This window comes from Epargyreus clarus, unplaced genomic scaffold (assembly GCF_041222505.1).
Source record: "Epargyreus clarus isolate Ecla_fem2 unplaced genomic scaffold, WU_Ecla_fem_2.2 ptg000004l, whole genome shotgun sequence".
Taxonomy (NCBI): Eukaryota; Metazoa; Arthropoda; class Insecta; order Lepidoptera; family Hesperiidae; genus Epargyreus; species Epargyreus clarus.
In genome coordinates, this window is record NW_027332212.1 from 13,473,349 (window position 1) to 13,496,811 (window position 23,463).

The following is a 23,463-nucleotide window of genomic DNA, read 5'->3' on the forward strand; positions in this document are numbered from 1 at the left end:
CATAATTCCTGAAACTTTATTAACGAGTGCCTTTTAGTCGGGAATGAAGTTTTGGAGCTCAACTTCATGGAAACGAGGAAAGTTGTGCTGCAAGGACCTATTTATTTAAGCTTAAGAGTTGATGTACTAAATTTAGGCTTACGGGTTAATATTTTGATCAATGAGGTATTTTGCAATACAAGTAGTAAACGAATACTTTTATATAATATAGAAGTAGCAGAGAAGCATACAATCCACCTGATGGTAAGTGGACTTCTGTAATGAACCCCAGATAGGATTATATTATATTCCTACCTGCTGTCGGCCACAAATGCGCCACAAACCCTGAGGACTAAGCTGAAACGCCTCGGAAAAGCATGCCTCCCTTACCACAGCCTTCAAACCAATACGCAGCAGCGCTTAACACTGTTGTTATAAAGCAGAAATAGGTACTAGTCTTCTACCATCCACGAAGAGTTCTACCATAGACTATGTAATACTGCAGTACTACTACACCATACTCCGTACAAGTGCTGTACAATATGGAGTAGCAGGGAGTATGTAGTTTACCTGAAGGGCAGTGTCATTGCATGGTATGCACTGCGTAGGTATGGCGGTGTTGGAGTAACATAGTATACACAAATTTTAGAAAAAGAATTAGAGTCGGCCCACAAAGTTATATCGCAAAAATTCTGCCAAATAATTGCAACTAGTTATAACTATGTATGATATTATAACAGGTAAAATTGCCAAATGCGCCCCTCGAAGCCATGAAGCAAACATGTTTAGCCACTAGCAACCACCCATCCAAATCCTGTACCCTTACCATGAGTTTTTACGTTTTGACAAATATGACTTTTTTGGTATTTGTTTACGTATTTGCCCAGACAAATTCCAATCAGCGCCCCTAGCGGATTGTATCAGAACTATAGTGTCTGTAACGTAACATTAAATGTCTAAATTGACAAATGGCGCTTTATGTTTTGTCTCTCTTTTTTGCGAACATGTGAGGTAGACAAATAGACTTGAGCTAAGTGCTTATTGTTACGTTTACTTACGGCCGGTCTCAATAACCTACTAACCTTTAACTGAAAGTTAAATTAGCTACCAAAAGTAGCTAATGTCAGTTGTTTGGGTTTCAATAACTCAAGATAGTTAGAAATTTTAACTTTTACTATTTATCTATCTTTGGGAGGGCTTGGCGCTTACCATAGTTAGGAAGAGTCATACAAAAATGACATCGGGCGTTTCAATAACGTTTTGGGGGCTAACTTTAGTTTAATTAAAGATTTCAACTGTCAATGTTTTGCGATCTCTCAAATCGGGCGATTATCATCAGATAAATTACATAATTTCTAAATTCTAAAAAATAATGGCTTTGTTTAGTGACGAAAGTGACAATGAAATGTATGAGGCTGGAATACTCGACTCTACTGCTAATACAGAACCTGTAGAACGCAGAAGGTACAGTCGTATAAACTATGCGAGTGAATTATCAGACACTGAGTTTACGTTTAGATTCCGTTTAAATAAAACCAGTGTTGATGAATTGTTAATAAAAATACTACCTTCTTTGAAGGTAACATCATCTCGGTGAGTAAAAAGTTACATTAACATTACGTTATATTCAAATTGTTATATTCAGACTGTAGGTATTACTTTCATTTCAGTTTGTATATAAAGTGATATAAATTGTTTTTAGGAACTATGGTGTATCGCCACTACATCAGTTGCTGCTCACCCTTCGATTTTATGCATTGGGGACAATGCTCGTATCTGTTGCGGACTTCATTGGAGTTTCGAAAGCTACAGCTAGCAGAATTGTATCTGACGTATCACGTGCGATAGCTGCATTATATCCTGAATATGTAAAAATTTTAGATAACACTCAGCACGCCTTTCACAACATTGCAGGATTTCCGAAAGTGCTTGGTGTAATTGACTGTACACACATTCCTATACAGTCGCCAGGTGAGTAGGAAGTTAAGAACATTTGTTCTTTAATGTTATAATATTTCATAACTAGTGCTTACATTCCCAATGAAACATTATTTATTGATTGCAATGAAAATTTATATTGTGATTTTTTTAGATTCATCTATAGGCGAAGAATTTAGAAATAGAAAGGGAATATTTTCAATAAACGTACAAGGGGTTTGTGATGCGGACTTGTTGTTCATGAACGTAGTTGCTCGATGGCCAGGGTCTGCACACGATTCCACTATATTTAACAATTCCATTTTCAAAAGTGAGTAGTATAGTATATATTTACCATTAGTATATAAATTATTATAAGTATTCAACTTGTTATAAATATTTGATTGCATTTGCTAATATTATTTTCAGTGCAATGTGAAGATGGGTTATTTGGAAACAGGTGGCTCCTTGGTGATAGCGCTTATCCTTGTTCGGAATATTTATTGACACCTTTACTTAACCCCGTATCTACTGCGGAGAAACGATATAATGAAGCACATATTAGAACAAGAAATACAATAGAAAGGTTTCTATAACCACCTACTACATTTTTATAAGCAGTAGTCATTCATTCAAGTCATAATTATTGTTACAACAATTATTACGTTTTCAGATGTTTTGGCGTGTGGAAAAGGCGCTTTCCAGTTCTTTCATTAAAATTACGGCTATCGCTGCAAACAACACAAGCTGTTATTATAGCTACGTCTGTACTACATAATATTTGCCGGATAAATAATATCAGTGATGGAACCAGAAATGGAAGTACCGACGGAGCAAGTCGTTGATATTGTTGGAACAGCTCACCAACACCCAAATCATCATGTTCGGCAAAATCTCATAAATAATTATTTTAGTTTGCACATGTAAATGGATTGCTTTAAAAAAAACCCAAATAAAGATTTTTCTATTATTGTCATGTAAATATATAATATTTAATATTATAGATATTAAATATTATATATTTATATGACAATAACAATATTATAAAGAGGAAAACTTTGTTTGTTTGCTTGGTTGTATATAATAAAGAGGATAAAATTTTATTTGATGGTGGTAGAACCCTTTGTGGTTAGACTCCGGCGGCACCATCGCCACACCTATTTCTACCTAATAACAGCAGTGTTAGGCGCTGCGCTGATTACAGATGTCCATGGGCAGCAGTAGCCACTTACCATCAGGTGGACTGCATGCTCGTCTGCTACTCCTATATTACATAAAAAAAATTAAAAGAATGACCATATTAAATGTTTTTTTTATTTAATACTCATAACACACACATCTTGATAAAGATAGCATTATCCGCCTTCTTAATACGATTTCCAAGCACGAGATAATAACTAATAAAATCACAATCAACCAATGCTACAAACAATAAACTCAAAGAAGTTTGGAAATCAATTGCCAAGGAATTTTGTGCAGTGACGGTAGACTTTGGGCATCCTAAACAACTTCAACGCAGGTGAATGGAGTGGGAGAATTTTAAAAAGTCTGCATTAATAAGACAGTACTCTCGTAATAACTTGAGATAACAATATAGATATAACCTATATGTGGAAAGAGCCAAAAATAATATTTACAAAAAGAGTGCTTTTAATACAGGTATAAAAGTGTTTAATCATTTACCATTTGAATGTAAATCACTGGATGGCTGTAATTTCAAATCAAGATTAAAAGTTTGGCTTTTTGAAAATGTTTTCTATAATTTGAACGAATATTTTAAACATAAACATTAGAGAAATATTGAGCTATCTGCCTATAGAATATACAATGTCAATAATATTTCCCGTTTCAAAATCTAGAATAAAATTTACTTTAAAAAATTGCAATGCCCGATATGGTTAAACTGTTATGACGCTATGCATCACAAATGTCACCAATGTAAATATAATTGTAACAGTTATAGCAATAAATATTATTATTATTATTGAACAATCTAAAGTTCAGCAGATCCTGAAATGTTGTGTTCTGTAGTCCTCCATTACTCACAATTCATATTTTTTTCTTTTAATAGTCTTATTTCTAGTTCTAATTTTATATTTTCGAGTTCCAGCTTTTTAACTTCTAATTCTATTTTACTATTTTCTAATTCACTTTTCTTATTTTCTATGCCTGCTTTTTCGACCTTGGTTCGAAAGTAAGCTGCTAAGCCTAAGTCCTTGTCCCTCTGAGCGCTCTGAACTTCCTCAGATAGCTTCCTTTTTTTGGTTACTGTAAAAAAAATATATTTCTTTTGAATATATATTAAATATTGCCAATGTTAGTACAAACACCTTTTTAATAATGTAATTTAAAATAATTTTACTGTACTATTCATCTTACAAGCAGTGATAGCCATGATAGTGGTTTAGAAACTCGGCCTCTCGATCGAGGGTCCGAGGTTCAAATCCCAGACACGCACCTCTGATTTTTCAAAGTTATGTGCGTATTATAAATTAATTCCCACTTGCTAAACGGTGAAGGAAAACATCGTGAGGAAACCTGCATACCAGAGAAATTTATAAAAAAAAATCTCTAAGCTATGTAATGTCTACCAATACACACTTGGCCAGCGCGGTGGACTATGGCCTTATCCTTCTCATTCTGAGAGGAGACCCGTGCCCAGCAGTGGGACAGTAATGGGTTGATGATGATGATGATGATGATGTTTCATCTTACATCAAAATCTCTATTTTACTGAGTAGAGTTATTATAATGTAACTTACGACGTTTATTGGGTATATTAAACATACATTTCTTTGGTATGAAATTTTTAATACTTTCACTATCTGTATTTAAAACACAGTCACCACCAGCCGACACCACAACACTACTGCTTTGAGCTGTTTCTGGTAGTTCTGGCAGTGGTTGGCAGTCTAGAACTTCCACAATCGCTCCAGGTGGGACCAGCTCAACATCTGTTTCATTCACCCTATCACCACCAAACTCGACAGAAAAGCCAGTGCATGTAGCACCTAAAATAGACGCTACGCGATCTAAAACGTCGTCTGGCGGGATGAATATCTTCCCCCCTCCCGTCTGCAAGTTTAAAACAAAAAGCTTAGGGCAAGCAAAATCTGATTGATGAGTGTGATTATCACATTTATAGATTTACAGACCTTAAGGTTGTTCTGCCGTATTAAAGCACTGCGTTTCCTAGCAGACTTTTTTAAATTCTCCCATTTAAGTCTTAGTTGTTTAGGATGCCGAAAGTCTCCCGTCACTGCACAAAATTCCTGAGCAATTGAGTTCCAAGCTTCATCTTTTAGTTTATTGTTTGTGGCGTTGGTAGATCTTGATGTTATTACCTCATGTTTAGAAATCATGTCAAGAAGGCGTACAATGCTATCTTTTAGCAGTGCCTTGCCCTTCATCTGAAAAAAATATATATAATTTTAAGTATTTCGCAAGCGTATAGTAATATGCATTGACATATAATTAATAAAATATTACTTACGCTTTGTAAATTGTCCATTTTAATTTATTGTTCTGTACTTGTTGTGTTGTTGTATTCATAAAATTATTGAAAACAAAATTAATTTTACGCTTTGAAAAGAAACTGTCATCCGCTTCACCTGTTGTCAAACGTCAAATCGCGTTATGTTGCTTCAGTCTCGCAAGATTTTTTTAAAAATTCTTTAATTTAAAAATCGTATAATTATAAAGAGAGGTTTTATAAAAAAAACTATAATATTACTAAACTAACAACACCGGAGTTAAAATAATAATTAGTTAGTCACTATTAAACCAAAAAAATAATTATTTATTTGTCAATAATAATTTGAGCCTATTTGTTAAAAAGCAAAAACAGAACGATTCGGAGGGAAACGCTTACCAAAGATAAATAATCTATCTGACTTTAACTATAGTTATGGTTGCGTAAATTTTATTATTGAGACGACAGTAACAGATAGTTTGAATGTCACAGAAAAACTCTGGTAGCTAACCGAGTTTAAACTTTAGTAGATTATTGAGACCGGCCGTTAGTCTACTGAAGCAAACGGAACAGAATAATGGATTGAGTAAACGTAACGTAAAATTGTGGGATGTTTTGAAAACTCATGGTAAGGGTACTGACCGCGATCGACGATGCTTAACTTTATAGATCTGTTAACTGCACAACGAGCGATCTGTAATGATACTTCTAACAATTTTAAAGTCAATCCTGATTTATTATGGTTAACAAAAACAAATAAAAAATATAGCAAATTGTTACGCAATTTTATCACCAATTATACTCTTCGTTAATTATAACTATAGGAATACTTTTAATTAAATAAAAATATTATAAAACGTCTAAAAAGTATTCTAAAGGCTTCTACTGCTTGTTAAAACTTTGTTTATAAGAACGGTGGAAACTTTAAGGAGTTAAATTGAAAATATCCAAAGTTTAACAAAAAGACGAATCGGACAATGCAAAATTTGCACTACAAAATTTAATATAAGCTGTACAAAATATTTCGAACATAACTTCGTCACTGGGTTTATTTGCACTAAAGATATTTGCTACTATTTAATTTAACTAGCTTTTACCCGCTTGTTCGCTTGAGTTCAGAGCGTTTTATGTATTTTTTTTTATATAATATAGGAGTAGCAGACGAGCATGCAGTCCACCTGATGGTAAGTGGCTACTGCCGCCCATGGACATCTGTAATCAACCCCAGATAGGAATAGATATTCCTACCTGAGGTCGGCCACAGATGCGCCGCTACTCCTGAGGACTAAGCTGGAACGCCTCCGAAAAGTATGTCTCCCTTACCACACCCTTCAAACCGGAACGCAGCAGCGCCTAACACTGCTGTTATTAGGTATAAATAGATGTGGCGGTGGTGCCGCCGGAGTCGAACCACAAAGGGTTATACCACCTTCAACATATAATTTAAATCATGCAGTATGTACCGCCCTCCCTCCCACAAAGGAATAGTGCCTGCATATGCAACGATACCGTACCACCGTACACGTGAATTCCCTAGGCGACAGTAATCTACAGTCAGTTAAAATTTCAAAATTGCATATATGAGTACAAAATTTATTTAAAATATATTTGGGACTCTACAAATACCATTTAGAACGTAAATAGCCCAAACATACGAGAATCGTATAATACGAGTATGTTAAAACGTGCGGAAATGCTGTTAAAATTATGCAAATGGGATAGGAGATTTGAATAATTAAACAGTTCTAAAATGCTTAGGAATATCACGTGAGTGTGTAAGAGAATAATCCGAAAATACATTCACTGAATATCCATATTACTCATACTGTGGAAAAATATTGGTTCTTGTGTCTCAAATTGATCAAATTGTTATTCAAATTTTGATCATTTTTATCAGCTTTTAAAAATATTGCAAGTGACAATTCGCAGTGTAATTGCTAATAGTGTCAGCCAGTTTACTACGTCTAAATACAGTCCTATTATAGTAGATACACATACATTAATACACGCTCAATATACTGTTATGTGGGCCACCGCACTTCTGACATACTCTATAGATTTTTTTATTATAATATAGGAGTAGCAGGCGAGCATGCAGTCCACGTGATGGTGGCTACTGCCGCCCATGTACATCTGTAATCATCCCCAGATAGGAATAAATATTCCTACCTGAGGTCGGCCACAGGTGCGCCGCTACCCCTGAGGACTAAGCTGGAACCCCTCGGAAAAGTATGTCTCCCTACCACACCCTTCAAACCAAGAACCACATCACCGCTTAACTCTGCTGTTATGAGGCAGAAATAGGTTTGGCAATGGTGCCGCCGGAGTCGAACCACAAAGGGTTCTACCACCTTCAAATGTAAATGAACTTACACGTGTCCGATCAACAGCCTCTAACGATGGATTTTTCGTAGAAAATCATCCCTTTTATATCGTCATCAACCCATTAGTGATGAGCACGGTGTCTTCACAGAGTAAATAGGAAATAGTCTACTGGTGCTGATTGGCAGACTTCACACACCCTTGAGAACTTTTTCAGAAACTCTATTTTTTTTTTTGTGTGGGGAAACCCTGCATAGATTCTTCTCAACAGTGGGGGCCGCAAATAGGATATATCGGACTCCTACCGGCTAAAACCCCACAGTGTCCCTTTAGACGCCCTTTGTCGGGACCACGCTACTCTAATAGCACTCCCGGTCCCGAAGGTTTACCTTAAATATTTTCCTTCACCCATTAAGCAAGTGATATTAATGTCTTATACGCACCTAACTTATGTCTTCTTATTTATCATATTCCCCAACAATTTTTCACCAGCCACTCAAATCAACATAAATGCTACACCACCACACCCACATCAATTCTGAATAAGCAACGCTAATATATTATGTATCAAGCATACGTCGCGACGGATTTTTCTATTACAAATTTATCGAATTGGATTGTGGAGAAGAATTTTGAAATCTTACGTTCTTTGTATAGAATACTCATTCGGTTTGTTCCACAACGTTGAAAATAAAATAAGTCTTGGTGACCTTAATCCCGGCTAAAATTGTCGATAAAATTGCGCCTTAAAAGTAAGAGCTTAACCTATAAATGTTTAACTAACGTAGGTAGATCGATTATTAATTATGGGTGTAAATGGATATGTCTTGTAGACGTTTAACCTATTAAAGGTCTACAAGACATAAGACAAAGAAACTATTTTTTTATTTTCAATATCATGAGTTCATATGAGTGAAGCAGTTCCGTGAATGGTTGTGGATGCCGGCTAACTTACATCTTAATCTTATCAACATCATCATGACCATCTTTGTCCTCAGGAGCAGCAACACTGTAATAGGCTTCAGTTAGGACCCCTGTCTAAGTATAAGGATCTATACAGTATTGTAACTCGGTCCTGTCCTTGAATTATTTCTGACCCAGCGCCCCAGCAGGAGCGCTGGGCGAGAATTCGCCTGAGGGCTACGCGCCTACAGTATTTTAATTACGTCTGACTTTCTTCTATTGTAGTTTTTTATATTATAAAGATTACATTCCAGGCCATACATAGCCGCTCATTAATAGGCGAGAGGTTGACGTACATTTTGTTTTAGTGGAAAATAATAAGTAAATTAATAAGTTACAATAAATAAGTTTCAAATTAGTAGGTATGAAAGTGTTGTTATAATTTGTTCATGTTCAACATAGATTAGTAAAGATACTTCGCCGCCTTGAAATTGAATGATGCCACAAATGGCTTATTATCGTAAGTTCTTTTTTTGAATTCTTGACAAATAAAAACATTTTTAGAGAAAATTTACGAATAAATAACTAATACTGCGTAATTTACATGAATTTACATAATAAATAAATAATTATTTCAAATATTTTAGGGATATTTTAGCACGGAGACGTGGCAAAACTTTTTTACGCAAGTATTTAAAATCTCAAAACTGGGCACATTTTCTAGTTAGAAGTGAGTTAGTTATCTTTACTAATCTATGATGTTCAACGAGAATAGCTTTTGCTAAATTATTATTCGTATGTGATTTTCCTTCGACCTATCCATTTATTTATTTAGGAATCCAGGTATATTGCTCGGTAAAAAATCGAAATACCAATCTTTTAAAAAAAGAAACAAATCATGATGGTAGCTACTAGTACACACTCTATATAATTGTTTAAAAACACTGCCTAAAAACCACTGCGGCACATTCGAGCCTGTAACTAAAAAACTCATGGTAAAGGCACGAGTTTTTACGTTTTGACAGATATGACTGTTTTGGTATTTGTTTACGTATTTGCCCATACATTTTCCAATCAGCGCCCCTAGCGGATTATATCAGAACTATAGTATCAGTAACGTAACATTAATTGTCTCTCTTTTTTGCGAACATATGTGGGGGACAAAAAGTTAATCTTCACTTGAGCACTTACTTATTATTACATTTACTCAGTCTACTGAAGCAAACATAACAGAAAAATCGATTGAGTAAACGTAACGTAAAATTGTGGAATGTTTTGAAAACTCATGGTAAGGTTACTACAGTTCGCATACTGAGTGCATTTCGAAATCGAGATGCGTAGGTTTAACTTGCTTTGTCCCTGTAGTTCCGGGGCTAGAATAGGGCTACGGTATCCCCTGCCTGTCGTAAGAGGGGACTAAAAAGGGGCTTCCGGGGTCGCGGGCGGCAAGAGTGGGAGCTCGAACCGTCCGGTATGCTACCCCGGGAAGGACGGCGGTATGTGTGGTCGCATACCATCGTAATCACCAGATGTTGTGGGAGGAGCGAACGCTCCCCTAGGGCAGAGCCCGATCCGGGTATCGCGCTTGGAGGACTCCGGTTGTGTTCCGTTGGAGATCCCGGAGTTCTCCAACAAGCGCCGAGGACGGCCACCGGGGGGGTTTTAGTGCGGTAAAAATCCCACATAACCCGACGTCGCTCCCACGTCGTCGGGTACATTTTGAAGGTTTCCCCCTCGAAAAGAAAAAAAAATTGTATATGGAGTTCACATATATAAAAATGTCAATGGTCGGTAGTGATCATTTGCCATCAGGTGTATTGCATGCTCTTTTTCACATCATTCAAAAAAGTAAAATGCCAGTGCTGTAACTCGTAACAGAACTTACAGAAAGGCTAAAAATAATAGTAAATTTCAGCGACCCTTCCTCCCAACGACATGCGGGCCTATAAATTCCTCTTAATGATAGGAACCGCATTTTTCTATAGAATGGAATGTCGGTTGGTACGTTAAATGGTTTTCCAAGGGTTCTTGTCCGATAAAAGATTATATTTACGCACCCTCATCGCTTGGGTCTGAATGGGAAAAACTCTATAACATTTCAACAGTTTAATGGTAGATTAATATCTACAGACATCAGGCGCTTCAGACAGGGACCGGGCCAGACAAAGTATTATCATTCTATTATGATGTGTGTAAGTGTATTTTTTATAATATGAAAATGGCAAACGAGGATGCAGTCCATCTGATGGCGCGTATTAACATTTGTAATCAACCCCAGATTAATTAAAACGCCTCGAAAAGTATACATACTTTTCGAGGCGTTTTAATTAATCTGGGATATTTAATATTTAAGAGATACATCTCTTAAAATACCACAATACTTCACTGTCCTTTCAGCTTTCGAGATTATAAAACGATTTACAGATTATGTCACCAGTTTACGTTACAGTTCGTTTCAACATGTAATATTTATATGATAACATATTTCTTTGATTTATGAAACTTGGGTAATAAATCACTTTTATCAGGAAATATAATATTAAAGGTCCGTAATAAATATGGTGAAGTTCTGATAATCGGTTGACATATCACAGCAGATTTATCTAAAAATACTCTTATGTAATGTTTAAAGATAAAATTTGGAGCCTTCAGCTTTTCTAACATTCCTAGGTCCCGTTTATATTTACAGGCATTAAACGTGCCAGACACAGACTGGGGCAGACAAAATCATATGTTTGCATTTATGCATTATTTTATCAGGCACGGCTAATGTCTGCGTAGTGTGACAGTAGAATTAATCCATATCACTACATATTATAAAACAAAGTCGCTTCCCGCTGTCTGTCCCTGTTCACTTAAATCTTTGAAACTACTCGACGGATTTTGATGCAGTTTTTTAATAAATAGAGTGATTCAACAGGAAGGTTTGTATGTATAATACATGCATAACATAGTAGAAAAACACTGATAATTTTACAGATTTTGTAAATTAACACATTTTTTTGTGCTTACAATGCATACGCTGGCGGAACCCTATCAGATAAATCAAAATAATGTTCTACAATATTGTACACCTTAAAAAAGTCTACAAATAATCCGGCGATGGCATATGTCTATCTTTGTTGCGTACTCCACAATAACTGTTTTTACTTATGATTTAAAAAGAAGACCAAATTAAGTTCATATTACAATGGTTTTAATAGATACGAAATATAAATCCTTTTCAAAATAAATCGTTTGAAAGAATGAAGCATTTAATGTAGATAAAATTTGCTCTTTATAGCATGTAAATTGGACTTAAGTATGATGAGTTTAGATGATCGACTGTTTTCCTTAATTATCAAAGTTGAAAACGAGGATGCAGTATACCTGGAAAGTGGGCGGTTCACTACGAAAAAATAGACATTTCTACCCATGCGAAGCGCGGGCGGGTTACTAGTACGTTATAAAGTAGAATACTTTTTGTCTGCCAAGGAACGCATCTGACACGCTCTATGTCTGATGTATGATGTCTATCTATAATGATAAATTAGCCCTTATACTTCCTAATGACTGTTTTTTTCTATGTATATCTAACGATAGGACAGACGGGATACCTGGTGGAAAGTAGTCAACGTCACCTATGGACATTTCTAACACCAGTGGAATCGCCAATGCATCGCCGGCTTTAAAGGAGAGCTCATTTTGCACCTTTCTTAAAGAACCCCGTGTCATAGCGCTCAGGGAATACTTTAGGAAGAAGTTTTTTCACTTTTGTCACGTATATTTCAATACAAACTCATATATATTTTTTGCTTTTTTGCATGATTAAGTATCACAACTTACCTCAGTATTCAGATAGAGGGACGAGTCCAAGGTCTGGGACAGCTGGGCCATGATGGAGCAGTTTTGCAGGATAAGTGCCGCGTGGGGCACAAAACATAGAACTAGCATCTGGAGCAAAAATATCCGGCGTCCTCTCCTGAAACAAACAGATTGGTTAAATGAAACATAAAGGTAGTGTATCACAAGTTCGGTGTCACCGTCGCCACATATTATATCTGATTGCGGAGTGGTAATGTTTGTCGAGGATATTTATTTATTTACATGCCAACAGCAACACACATAATATATTATATAGTACTTAGAAGTACACTATAGTAGTATTAATAATAATATGGCTCGTATGAGTGCCAATTATAGGCATGAACAACGTTTATATATTGGTTTATATTTTTAATTTGTATGGAACAAATCGAACCATACGCAACCATTATAATGCTGACTGCTGTTGCCCACTAGTTTCGATATAAGTGCTAGTGATATAAGCAGTGGGACAGTAATGGGTTGCTGATGATGATGATAAGTGCTACTTATGTGCTAAAATTTTAAGGATATGTACTCATGTATGGAATTTCATTCTTTAACACCTGCAGGCCAAATTGCTTGACGTATTTTAACATATGAGGTTTCGTTGGACTCGCCTAAATTGTGGGAGTGGCATATGCTAATTTTTTTTGTAATCTAGTTTCGGTTTTTAAAATAAATCTCTAGTTAATGTTATAACTTTTTTATGATAGTTAAAATCGGTGTCATACACTGCTAGCTAGTTCAACCGGGGAGTTACCAAATCTAACCTATTTCTACAGTCTGTTTTTGGTGTGGTTAGTCCAAGAGTGGCGTCGAACCGTGAGAAGTAGAAACTTTTCTATATTCAATTGATCACATATGTCCATCACCCCCGACCACCAGGGGGCCGACCGTCCGCTCGGTAACGACGCGACAAGTACCGAACCACCCACTTAACAGTGGGTTGGTCTATTTGTGATACGTGTTCGTTATATTATAATGTTTAAATAACATTATATTATTATGAATAAATATTATGAATCCAGGGGGCATTCGACCACCTGAGAATCTGCCCGGGCGAAGAGGTTACCCTCGAGACCCGAATTTCCTGCCCACCGCCCTTATGTTGACATTGCCGCAATATACGTGCGCCCGGTGGGTAAGACGTCCCAGTGATAGATAGATGTCCATGGATGGCAGTGACTACTATCGGGTAGAGTCAAGCTCGTTTTCTACTCCAATTCAAAAAAGAACTTACGTCGTAGCTGGATTGATGTGGAGGCAGCCGACCTTCACGCTGACAAGCTGGCCGCCGTTGATCTCTGACGGTGTGGTGCAGTGCGAAGCGCAGTCCACCTTCAGGGTGTTTGAAGTCATCCTGATAACAATAATAATTCACTAATTAACATATTTCACTTTAAAAATAACGAGTACTTCGCCCCTCCGCATCCTTTATTTTCTCCTTAAAATAGCATTGTATCTCTTCTGTATTCTGCTATAGGGGGAAACAGTGTCGTAACGCAACTTTCTTGATACATTTTTTTTATAATATAGGAGTAGCAGACGAGCATGCAGTCTACCTGATGGTAAGTGGCTACTGCCGCCCATGGACATCTGTAATCAACCCCAGCTAGGATTATATATTCCTACCTGAAGTCGGACACACGCGCCGCTACCACTGCGAACTAAGCTGAAATGCCTCGGAAAAGTATGTCTCCCTTCAAAACGGAACACCGCAGCGCCTAATACTGCTGTTATGAGTTAGAAATAGGTGTAGCAGTGGGGCCGCCGGAGTCGAACCACAAAGAGTTCTACCACACACATGTCGCGAGCGCCCTGCTGTGTTCTGGTTTGAAAGGTGTGTCAAAGCACATTTACAGATGTTCCAACTTAGTCCTCAGGGTTTGCAACGCATCTGTGGCCGACCTCATGTCTAATCCTATCTGTACTTGATTTCAGATGTTTATGGGCGGCAGTAGCCACTTATAGTTTGCGTCAACCTGCTAGTTCGCTCTGAAGTTATTGCGAGCAGGTGTAGTCACACAATTTGCTATGACGACGCTATTTCTATATTCAGAGCGGACTGCATGGTCGTTTGCTATATTTTATTTAAAAAAAATATTGCTTCTATGCTTATGTGGTATGGTATTTTCTTTTCTCCTATGTAAATTTAGGTGGTGTTGGCTATGGTGAAATTCTAATTTTCCACACGATCTGGCTTTACATTGACACAGCTGTATATTTATGCATGGCCCATAGTGTACCAGAACATAGCTCTATTACGTCACATGCATACATTACGTAGAGTATACGTTACATAGAGCGCGCAAAGCCACGTGTAAATCTTCAAAGTTAAGCATCGTAGGGATACCGGGATCCCGCATGCTGTACGGGACTAATCCCGGTTGTGAATTGTATCCCGCGCGGGACCACAATCCCGCGAAATTTATTTGAACTCGTATGTGTAATCCGCGTGCGGTCTGAACTATTTTAGTCACGTCTACGTCTTAAAAACATATTCAAATATATCATGTTTCTTTACCGTGGAATATACCATTCAAGGTACTCCGCTAATCTATTTATATAAAAACCAATTGCTGTTCGTTAGTCTCGCTAAAACTCGAGAACGGCTGGACCGATTTGGCTAATTTTAGTTTAGAATAATTTGTGGAAGTCCAGGGAAGGTTTAAAAGGTGAGTAAATATGAGATATATTTCATAAATAGATTCTGAGGCGATACAAAGTTTACCGGGTCAGCTAGTCATTGATAAAATTGTGGGTATCCTGAGAGATGCCATATAAAATACAATTCCATATGTATATTCCACTCCATTGGTTGGGGGGGAATGGGGAAGAACGCATTCAACATCTCTGCGATCCCAAATGTCAACCTCACCTGCACGCGCTGGTAGTTCTTATGGAAGCCGGCGACGGTAGCACACACCCGCTACCGTGGTCCCCCTGCTAGATAACGGACGAGGCAATGGCGACCGAACCGTGGCGGTATAACCACACACCTGGCTGACAAACCGGCTAGAAGAGGCTTCAACAGCCTTGGGAGCAAAAATATTCCCAAAAATGTTTGGTGCAGAAGGCAAGGGGAAACCACTGCAACTATTTTCCCAAGAAAATCATCATGGTAGTTGAACATAGCGAATCACGATTGCCATGCGAACCGACTAGCAACCGGCGCTGTGTTGCGTCCGGGGCACACAGTGAGAAATGGACTACCGGCCATGAAGGGGTAGGAAACCAGGCTTCTCATGGAAAGTCTGCTACTGGAATGTCGACCCCAATCAAACTGCGAAGAATTCAAAAGATAGGAACATGGAATGCACGTGGTTTATTGTTTCCTGGAAAACTGGCCATTTTAGAAAAAGAATTAACCAGATGCACAGTTGATATCTGCGGAATAAGCGAAACCCACTGGAAAAGCAACGGTCATCTCTATACTGATACTAACGTCATCTATCATTCTGGACACGACACCCTTAGCCGCAATGGAGTAGCATTTCTTATACCCAAGCATTATAATAACTGCGTACTGGGCTACAAACCTATTAGTGATCGAATAATCAGTATTAAACTCAAGGCTTCACCCATAAACGTAAACCTTGTGCAGATCTACGCTCCAACTAGTACAGCAAGTAATGAAGTCATAGAAAAATTTTACACCCAATTGGCGGATACAATCGCCAAAGTTCCTAGTAGGGAACTTCTCATGATCTTGGGTGACTTTAACGCAAAAGTCGGAAATGACTCCCATCACCTCGGTAATTGCGTAGGAAAATTTAGCTTGGGTACACGAAACGAAAGAGGCGAGCGTTTAATACAATTTGCATCAGAAAACAACCTAGTGATAACTAACACCCTATTCCAACATCATCCACGGAGGTTGTATACATGGACTTCACCAAATGGTAATCATCGCAATCAAATAGACTTTATTTTGATCCAATCTCGATGGAGAACATCCGTTCAAAACGCCCATACACTGCCTGGAGCTGACTGTGGATCTGACCATCAACTACTTATGGCAAAGTTGAAGTTAAAACTGAAAGTAGCCCGAAAAATTCCAAACCAAAGGAGACTTGATGTGAAAGAAAGTCAGAAATTCATGACCGTTGTACAACAAAATTGGGTGAAATGGACAAATACGAATTGCTCAAGGGAATCACCGAACACATTGTGGAATCGAGCAAAAGAAATCATTAAAATTGCGGCAACTGAAGCCGGGTCCTCGTCTCATACGCACAAAAAACAACATTGGATTACTGATGGTACTCTGAGTCTTGTGCAGGAAAGACGCTGTATGAAATCACGCGGGGCGAATATTAGGGATCTAAATAAGGTGTCGGCGCAAATTCAAGCAAATATGAGACGAGATCACAACGCCTACTTCCATAAAATATGCGACGAGATCGAAGTGCATAGTGGTAAACATGAATCTCGGGACCTCTATCACAAAATTAGATCTATTACAAAATCCCTATCCACTAGAACCTGGGCTATTGAAGACAGTGAAAATCGTATGGTAACAGAACTAGATCGAATATCTGATGTCTGGAGAACCTACTGTCAATCCCTGTTCTATGATCCGCAATCTAATATTTTTACATCAACGGAACCTTGTAATGCTGAACTGGAACCAGACATTCTTATGTCCGAGATCAGAGCTGCCATCAAACATTTAAAGAATGGGAAGGCTACCGGCACAGATGCGATCCCCATTGAGACAATTAGGGCTCTAGGTGAAAAGGGCACTGTTATTTTTCACACGATCTGCAATAGGATTTGGCGAACAGGACTGTGGCCGCTAGAGAGGACTCACACCATATTTACACCTCTGCATAAAAAAGGTTCGACCAAGAAATGTAGCAATTACCGTCTAATAGCCCTTATAACACATACAAGCAAAATCATGCTACATATTCTCAACGAACGTTTGAAAGCCTACCTTTCTAAGGAAATCTCGCCAGAGCAAGCCGGTTTTATGAAGGGAAAAGGTACTCGCGAGCAAATTCTTATTGTTCGCCAAATCATCGAAAAAGCTCGAGAATTCAATAAACCAACATATATTTGCTTTGTTGACTTCTCAAAAGCGTTCGATTCGGTGAAGTGGCCCATGTTGTGGAGGACGCTACTAGATATGGGTACTCCTAAGCACTTGGTACACCTTTTGCGAAGTCTATACGAAACAGGAACAGCCTCAGTACGAACAGACAATGTACTATCCAAGGACTTCCATCCCAGTACAGGAGTCCGCCAAGGATGTATCACATCACCGCTGCTGTTCAATTGCTACACCGAGCTAGTCATGCGCATTACTTTGGAAAACTGGAGCGACGGTGTTACAATTGGTGGGTACAGAATCGCCAATTTGCGGTATGCAGATGACACCACCTTATTTGCTACAAGTCCAGACAAATTGGAGGAATTACTTTTTAAAATGGAACGTGTCAGCCTTGAGTTTGGGTTAGCAATAAATCGCAATAAGACCAAAATTATGATAATCGATCGTGCTACCAATAACTCCCCGCAAATAACAGAAATTGCGAACTGTTCTGTAGTCCGGACGTACATATATCTTGGGGCGTTAATTTCTAATAATGGCGGCTGCATAGATGAGATCAAGCGTCGGATGACAATAACAAGGACTGCAATGGACAAACTTAAGAAGATATGGCGTAATAGAAATATCACCAAAGCCACTAAGACCCGGCTCATACGAACTTTAGTCTTTCCCATATTTTTGTACGCCTCTGAGACATGGACATTACGAGAATTGGAAAAGAAAAAGATAGACGCCCTAGAAATGTGGTGTTGGCGAAGAATGCTTGGAGTTTCATGGACCGAGTTTCGCACAAATGTCTCCATCCTCCAAGAACTCGGGATCAAACAGCGTCTATCTACACTAGTACAAACTCGTATACTCAAATTCTTTGGGCATATTACAAGACGAAATAATGACTCCATTGAACGGCTTGTCGTGCAGGGCGGAGTGGAAGGAACCAGATCTCGCGGACGATCACCCACGCGATGGACAGATCAAGTGAAATCAGCTGTAGGTGGCCCTGTACACGAGTGCTCTAGAATGGCCACCAGTAGAGTGAAATGGCGAAGTGTCGTGAGGCGAGTGACATCAGCCCCCACACACAACACATGATGACCACGACCGCTCTGACAAGAGCGAAACGACTGAGAAGAAGATTCCACTCCATATGTGTACCAGGGCAATTTGGAAACTAAGCTTAAAATTAAATTTGTTTCTGTTATTACTTCTTTTCCGAGATTGACGACACTCAATCCCGCAAATATTGAAATATAAATATTTCTTACGAGATTGCATTCCCTAGTTCAGAGCTATCAGGGGTTGGATGAATGACTAGTAAACTTTACCGTTGTATTTGTAAGAACCTCGCATAAATATGACTAGTTAGCATTCGCTAATATTATTTCGTACACCTAACGATAATAGCATCTCTAAAGCGTTCTTACTCTATGGTACATCTTAATTTCTAGCTCAGTGTTGTTGAATTTATGGCGACATGTCAGCCATAATTTACATCGAGACCAGCTATATAGATTCTGCCCAGGAATTTGTCAAATTATTATTACATTATAATACTCTCCATAGTAACCACAAATAGCCGTATTTTTCTAATGGTGTAAGATTTTGGACTTGAGAGTTAATGGGTCCAGGTTCAAATCCAAGACACCTCTGAGTTTTAATGTTTGATACCGATATTACCTCAGCTATTCGACGTCATATCAGCAGTTTTAAGTGCTGCTGTGTTCTGAGTTGAAGGATATGGTCAAGGAGGCTTACTTACTGAAAGTAAGGGGTTAATGAATATCTTGAACACCTATTTCTACCTAATAACAGCAGTATTTGCGTCGCTGTACTTTTATACTTTTCCGAGACCTTCCAGCTTAGTCCTCAAGGGTAGCGGTGCATCTGTGGCCGACGTTTCCATGGGTGGCAGTAACCATTTACCATTAGTTAGACTGGATACTCCTTTGCTAGTCCTATATTATAAAAAATATAACCGTTTATATACTTTTATCCCAAAGTTACCAAAGGAACAGACGAAGCCAACGTGGCCTGGTTTAGCTTTATGATAATGGGACAACTGTACTAATATTACTTGATTTGAACTTTTGTTTCTTCTCAACTTGTCTAATTATGTCTAGTGATTACAAGCGCAGCTGGTATCGGGGGAACGTACTTACAAAGCTGGGAGACCTCAAAGTATTAGAACTTGTTGAACTTTTGTGCAACTGTTTAGTATCTAAGAGTCTTGTTAATATATTTCTATTTTTGCTTAACAGCTGTTTTATTTTTTATAATACAGGAGTAGATATAATATAATACGAGCAAGCAGTCCACCTGGTAAGTGGCTACTGCCGTCCATGGACAGCCAGGACATCTGTAATCAACCCCAGATAGGATTAGATATTCCTGAGGTCGGCCACAGATGTGCCGTTACCCCTGAGGACTAAACTGTAATGCCCGAGAGAAGTACCCCTTACCAAACCCTCCAAACCAAAACACTTCACTGCTACTATTAGGCAGAAATAAGTGTGGCGGTGGTGAAGCCGGGGTAGAATCACAGAGTTCTACCACCTTTACACCCCCGGGTGTCGCTAGCTTTATTAATGAGACAACTGTACAAGTAATACTTTGTCTAAACTTTTGTTCTTCTCAACTTGTCTAATCATCTCTGGTGATTACAAGCGCAGCTGGGATCGGGGGAAGTTATTTATAAAGCTGAAGGACCTCAAAGTATCAGTACTTGGTGAACTTTTGTGCAACTTGCACTGTGCAAATAAAAAAAAAATAAAATAAAACTTGTTAGTATCTAAGTTTATTGTTAATATATTTCTTCTCAATAACAGTTAGCGCTGATGTGGTCTCTTGTTCTGGTTTAAAGAGTGTGGTAAGAGAGAAGTGTATAGAGAAGCATTAAGATTTAGTCCTCAGGAGAAAAAAATGCATCTTAGACGCACATGTTATCTACAACTCTTAGATATGTGGAAGATTTGACTTTGAGAATCGACAGAACCCATTGTAGTTCGTCACTGGAAGTACCGCTGTCACGCCAATTTTTGCCTTATAACAGCAAGGTTAAGCTCGTCTGTGTTTTGGTTTAAAAGGTTTTGTTTAATAAGGGTTACCTGATGAACTTACGTTGAGGTTTTCCAACCTAATCCTCAGGGGTAACAACGCATCTATGGCCAGCAACAAATAGGACTTCAATCTTGTGTAGAGTTGATTAAACATACATAAGTAAAGGCAGCAGTGGCTACCCGCATCAGGTGAAGTTCTTTTGGCCGTGGAAGTCACGCAGGGTTGTGTTGGATTCTTACCGCACTAAAACCCCCCCGGTGGCGCTGCGTAGAGGGCTCCGGGATCTCCAAAGGAACGCAACCGGAGCCCTCTTAGCGCGTTGCCCCGTCGGGCTCCGCCCAGGTGAGCTTGACGCTCGCCACACCGTCTGGTGCGTACGACGGTATGCGACCACACATACCGCCGTCCTTCCCGGGGCCGCTGGCTGGGCGGTTCGAGCTCCCACTCTTGCCACCCGCAACCCCGGAAGCCCCCTTATAGTCGTCTCTTACGACAGCGCATTAGGCGAATTACATGCTCGTTAGCTACTTCTATATTAAAAACAAATACTCAAATATCAAATGTTGATATCGTAAGATACGTGAGATCGTGTTTTTATGAGCGCTACTTCCGTGAATATGTACATGCAAGAAAAGTTGGCTCCACTCCAAAAATATTAAAAACTACTCGCACTCCATAAAGCATAAAGAACAAAGAGATAAAAGTGTTCTGGATTTTAGATATAGGTTGGTATAGTCCGCGTGAAACTGCTAGTCCACTTTGAATATAGAAATGAATCGCGTCGCCATAGCATATTGTATGACTACACCTGCTCCAACAACTTCAGAGCGGACTATACCTACATAAAAAACGCTTTCTACACTCACAGCCCCACACGATTTCCTGTGTAGTGAGTGCCATGAACACACACGAAAAATACACAAATACCCAGACTGACCCAGACCCAGAAAAGGTGTCTAAACCGTCATTCAAATTCTAGCCCAGGATCGAACCCGGAACTGTTTACGCGTCAGACCGGTATGTTGTCCGCGCCGCCATGCAGGTCGTAGATAATATACAATACCAAAATATACTCCTATACTTCACTTCTTATCCTTTTAATTTCCTCATGATTACATTTCATTGAATGTAAATATTTAATTTAATTTATAGAAAAGTAATTCAGCCTGACCGATCGCCAAATCTTTCCACGGGAAGACGATGATATTTATGTATTTTCTTGCCCGTATTTGTTTTCGCTAGCGCATAAATTGTCAATCGAATCAAACAACTTAAATTCGTAAATTTTGGTCCTTCGAGCCCGATTATGCGAGAATATTATGTTAATTTTGAAATTCGGGACAAACAAATAACGGAGGCGCGTAATGGAGTAATCCTTTTGAAGTACATCTTAGTCTTCAGGAATAAGAAGTAAGAACGCATTTATTTGAATACTGACCTCCAATAACTCTCTGATAACAGAGTCCTTTGTAGTTCGACTCCGGAAGTATCACCGCGATATAGATATCGCGGAATAAGAATTCTGCCTCATTATAACAGTGTTAAGCGCTGCTATGTTTTGGTTTGCAGGATGTGGTAATGGAAACATATCCATCCGAAGTTTGAGCTGATATCCAATATCCAAGGATAGCGGCGCATGTGTGGCCACCTCACCTAAGAATATAATCATACGTGACGTTGACTGCTCGTCTGCTAATTTTATATTACAGAAAAACTTCAGCAATAAACATCAGTGATCACTCACTGTCAGGTTGCAAGCAAACACGTACATTTACTTTCATAAAAGGTATATTACATAAACATGAGATCTATATACTTACCTGATGGTAAGTATATAGATCTCATGTTTATGAACGTTCAAAATAATTCACGCATGAAACTATAATTCCTCAGATTCCAAGGATTTCTGAGCCATCTCAGACATAATAATTACTACCCACTCCGTCGAAGGAAAGGAAAGTTGGGTTCCGCCTACATTCACCCCCATACTATTTTCCTTTTTAGATTCTAAAACATTTAGGTTCAGATAGAAAGTGGAACCCTTTTGTACCTATCGCTCAATATCCTAACCCTTGTGATTTTTACGTAATAACAACAGTGCTCAGCTCTGCTGCGTTGCGGTTAGGTTAGGTTAGAAGGGTGTGGTAAGAGAGACAGTTATGTGAGACTTTCTACCTGTCATCGCTAGCAACGCATCTGTGACCGACTTCGGGTCGGATTCTGATTTTATATAAGGTTGATTACGATATCCGTGGGCGACAGCGACCACTGAACATCAGATGGTCTGCATGCAAATACGTTTACAAAAAATAAATATAGTTCAAAAAAACTAAAAAACACGCTTTTATGATAAAATCAACTAAAAAGTAGAAAATAATTTTCAATCTAGGAATCATTTAAGGAACAGTAAATTGTATAATTGTGGAAAAAGTTTCTCTCCCCTCGAAAATCGTTAATCCTGAGGATGTTGATAAGGACAATGGTACAAAATTATTAAAATCGTGTATTGTCATCGGTTTTTGATAATTGAATTAAACTGAACGTTCAAAGTGGATAAAAATCGAGCTCAAAGATTCCGTTACTGTTACATACATACATACAAACGTACAACCCAAGCTAATAAAAGCGTGTTAAAAAGACATTCAGGCAGACCAGTTTTGTTGTTTTGTTTGTTAGTATAGAAATATCATATCTTGATTTTCGATTACCTAAAATTATTTTTCCGCGGACAAATATTGTTTTCGTTACTGTGATTGCTTTTATCTGAAATTGTTACGACATGAATTTATTTAGATGAGATAAAAACAACATTACATAATACTTATAACTTTTTATAAGCTATAATACCAATAATAGAATGTTGTGGGTGCTCTAGAGCTGCTTAAATATGATACAAACACTTTTTTTTTTT

General features: G+C 38.3%; 2 protein-coding genes across 6 annotated transcripts in view; both read right to left on the bottom strand.

Moving 5' to 3' along the window:
* Positions 1 to 12,551, bottom strand: part of LOC140757607 (uncharacterized) — a 142,868-nt gene extending 130,317 nt beyond the window's left edge. For all 4 annotated transcript variants that reach the window (XM_073093442.1, XM_073093443.1, XM_073093441.1 and 1 more), the window contains exon 1: positions 12,419 to 12,551. In XM_073093442.1, coding sequence (XP_072949543.1) covers positions 12,419 to 12,526 — 108 coding nt within the window. In that variant the 5' untranslated portion in view covers positions 12,527 to 12,551. The remainder of the gene's footprint in view (positions 1 to 12,418) is intronic.
* On the bottom strand, positions 3,228 to 5,545 carry LOC140757608 (uncharacterized). 2 transcript variants are annotated; one of them, XM_073093445.1, is made up of 4 exons: positions 5,390 to 5,545; positions 5,052 to 5,306; positions 4,686 to 4,971; positions 3,228 to 4,164 (listed from the first exon to the last, which is right to left on the bottom strand). In XM_073093445.1, the coding sequence occupies exons 1-4, from the start codon at positions 5,405 to 5,407 to the stop codon at positions 3,935 to 3,937; spliced, it is 789 nt and encodes a 262-aa protein (XP_072949546.1). In that variant the 5' UTR covers positions 5,408 to 5,545; the 3' UTR covers positions 3,228 to 3,934. The 2 variants fall into 2 exon arrangements, with proteins under 2 accessions (XP_072949546.1, XP_072949545.1); XM_073093444.1 differs by having other exon boundaries at positions 3,230 to 4,164; positions 4,659 to 4,971; positions 5,390 to 5,544.
* Positions 12,552 to 23,463: the final 10,912 nt, after the last annotated feature.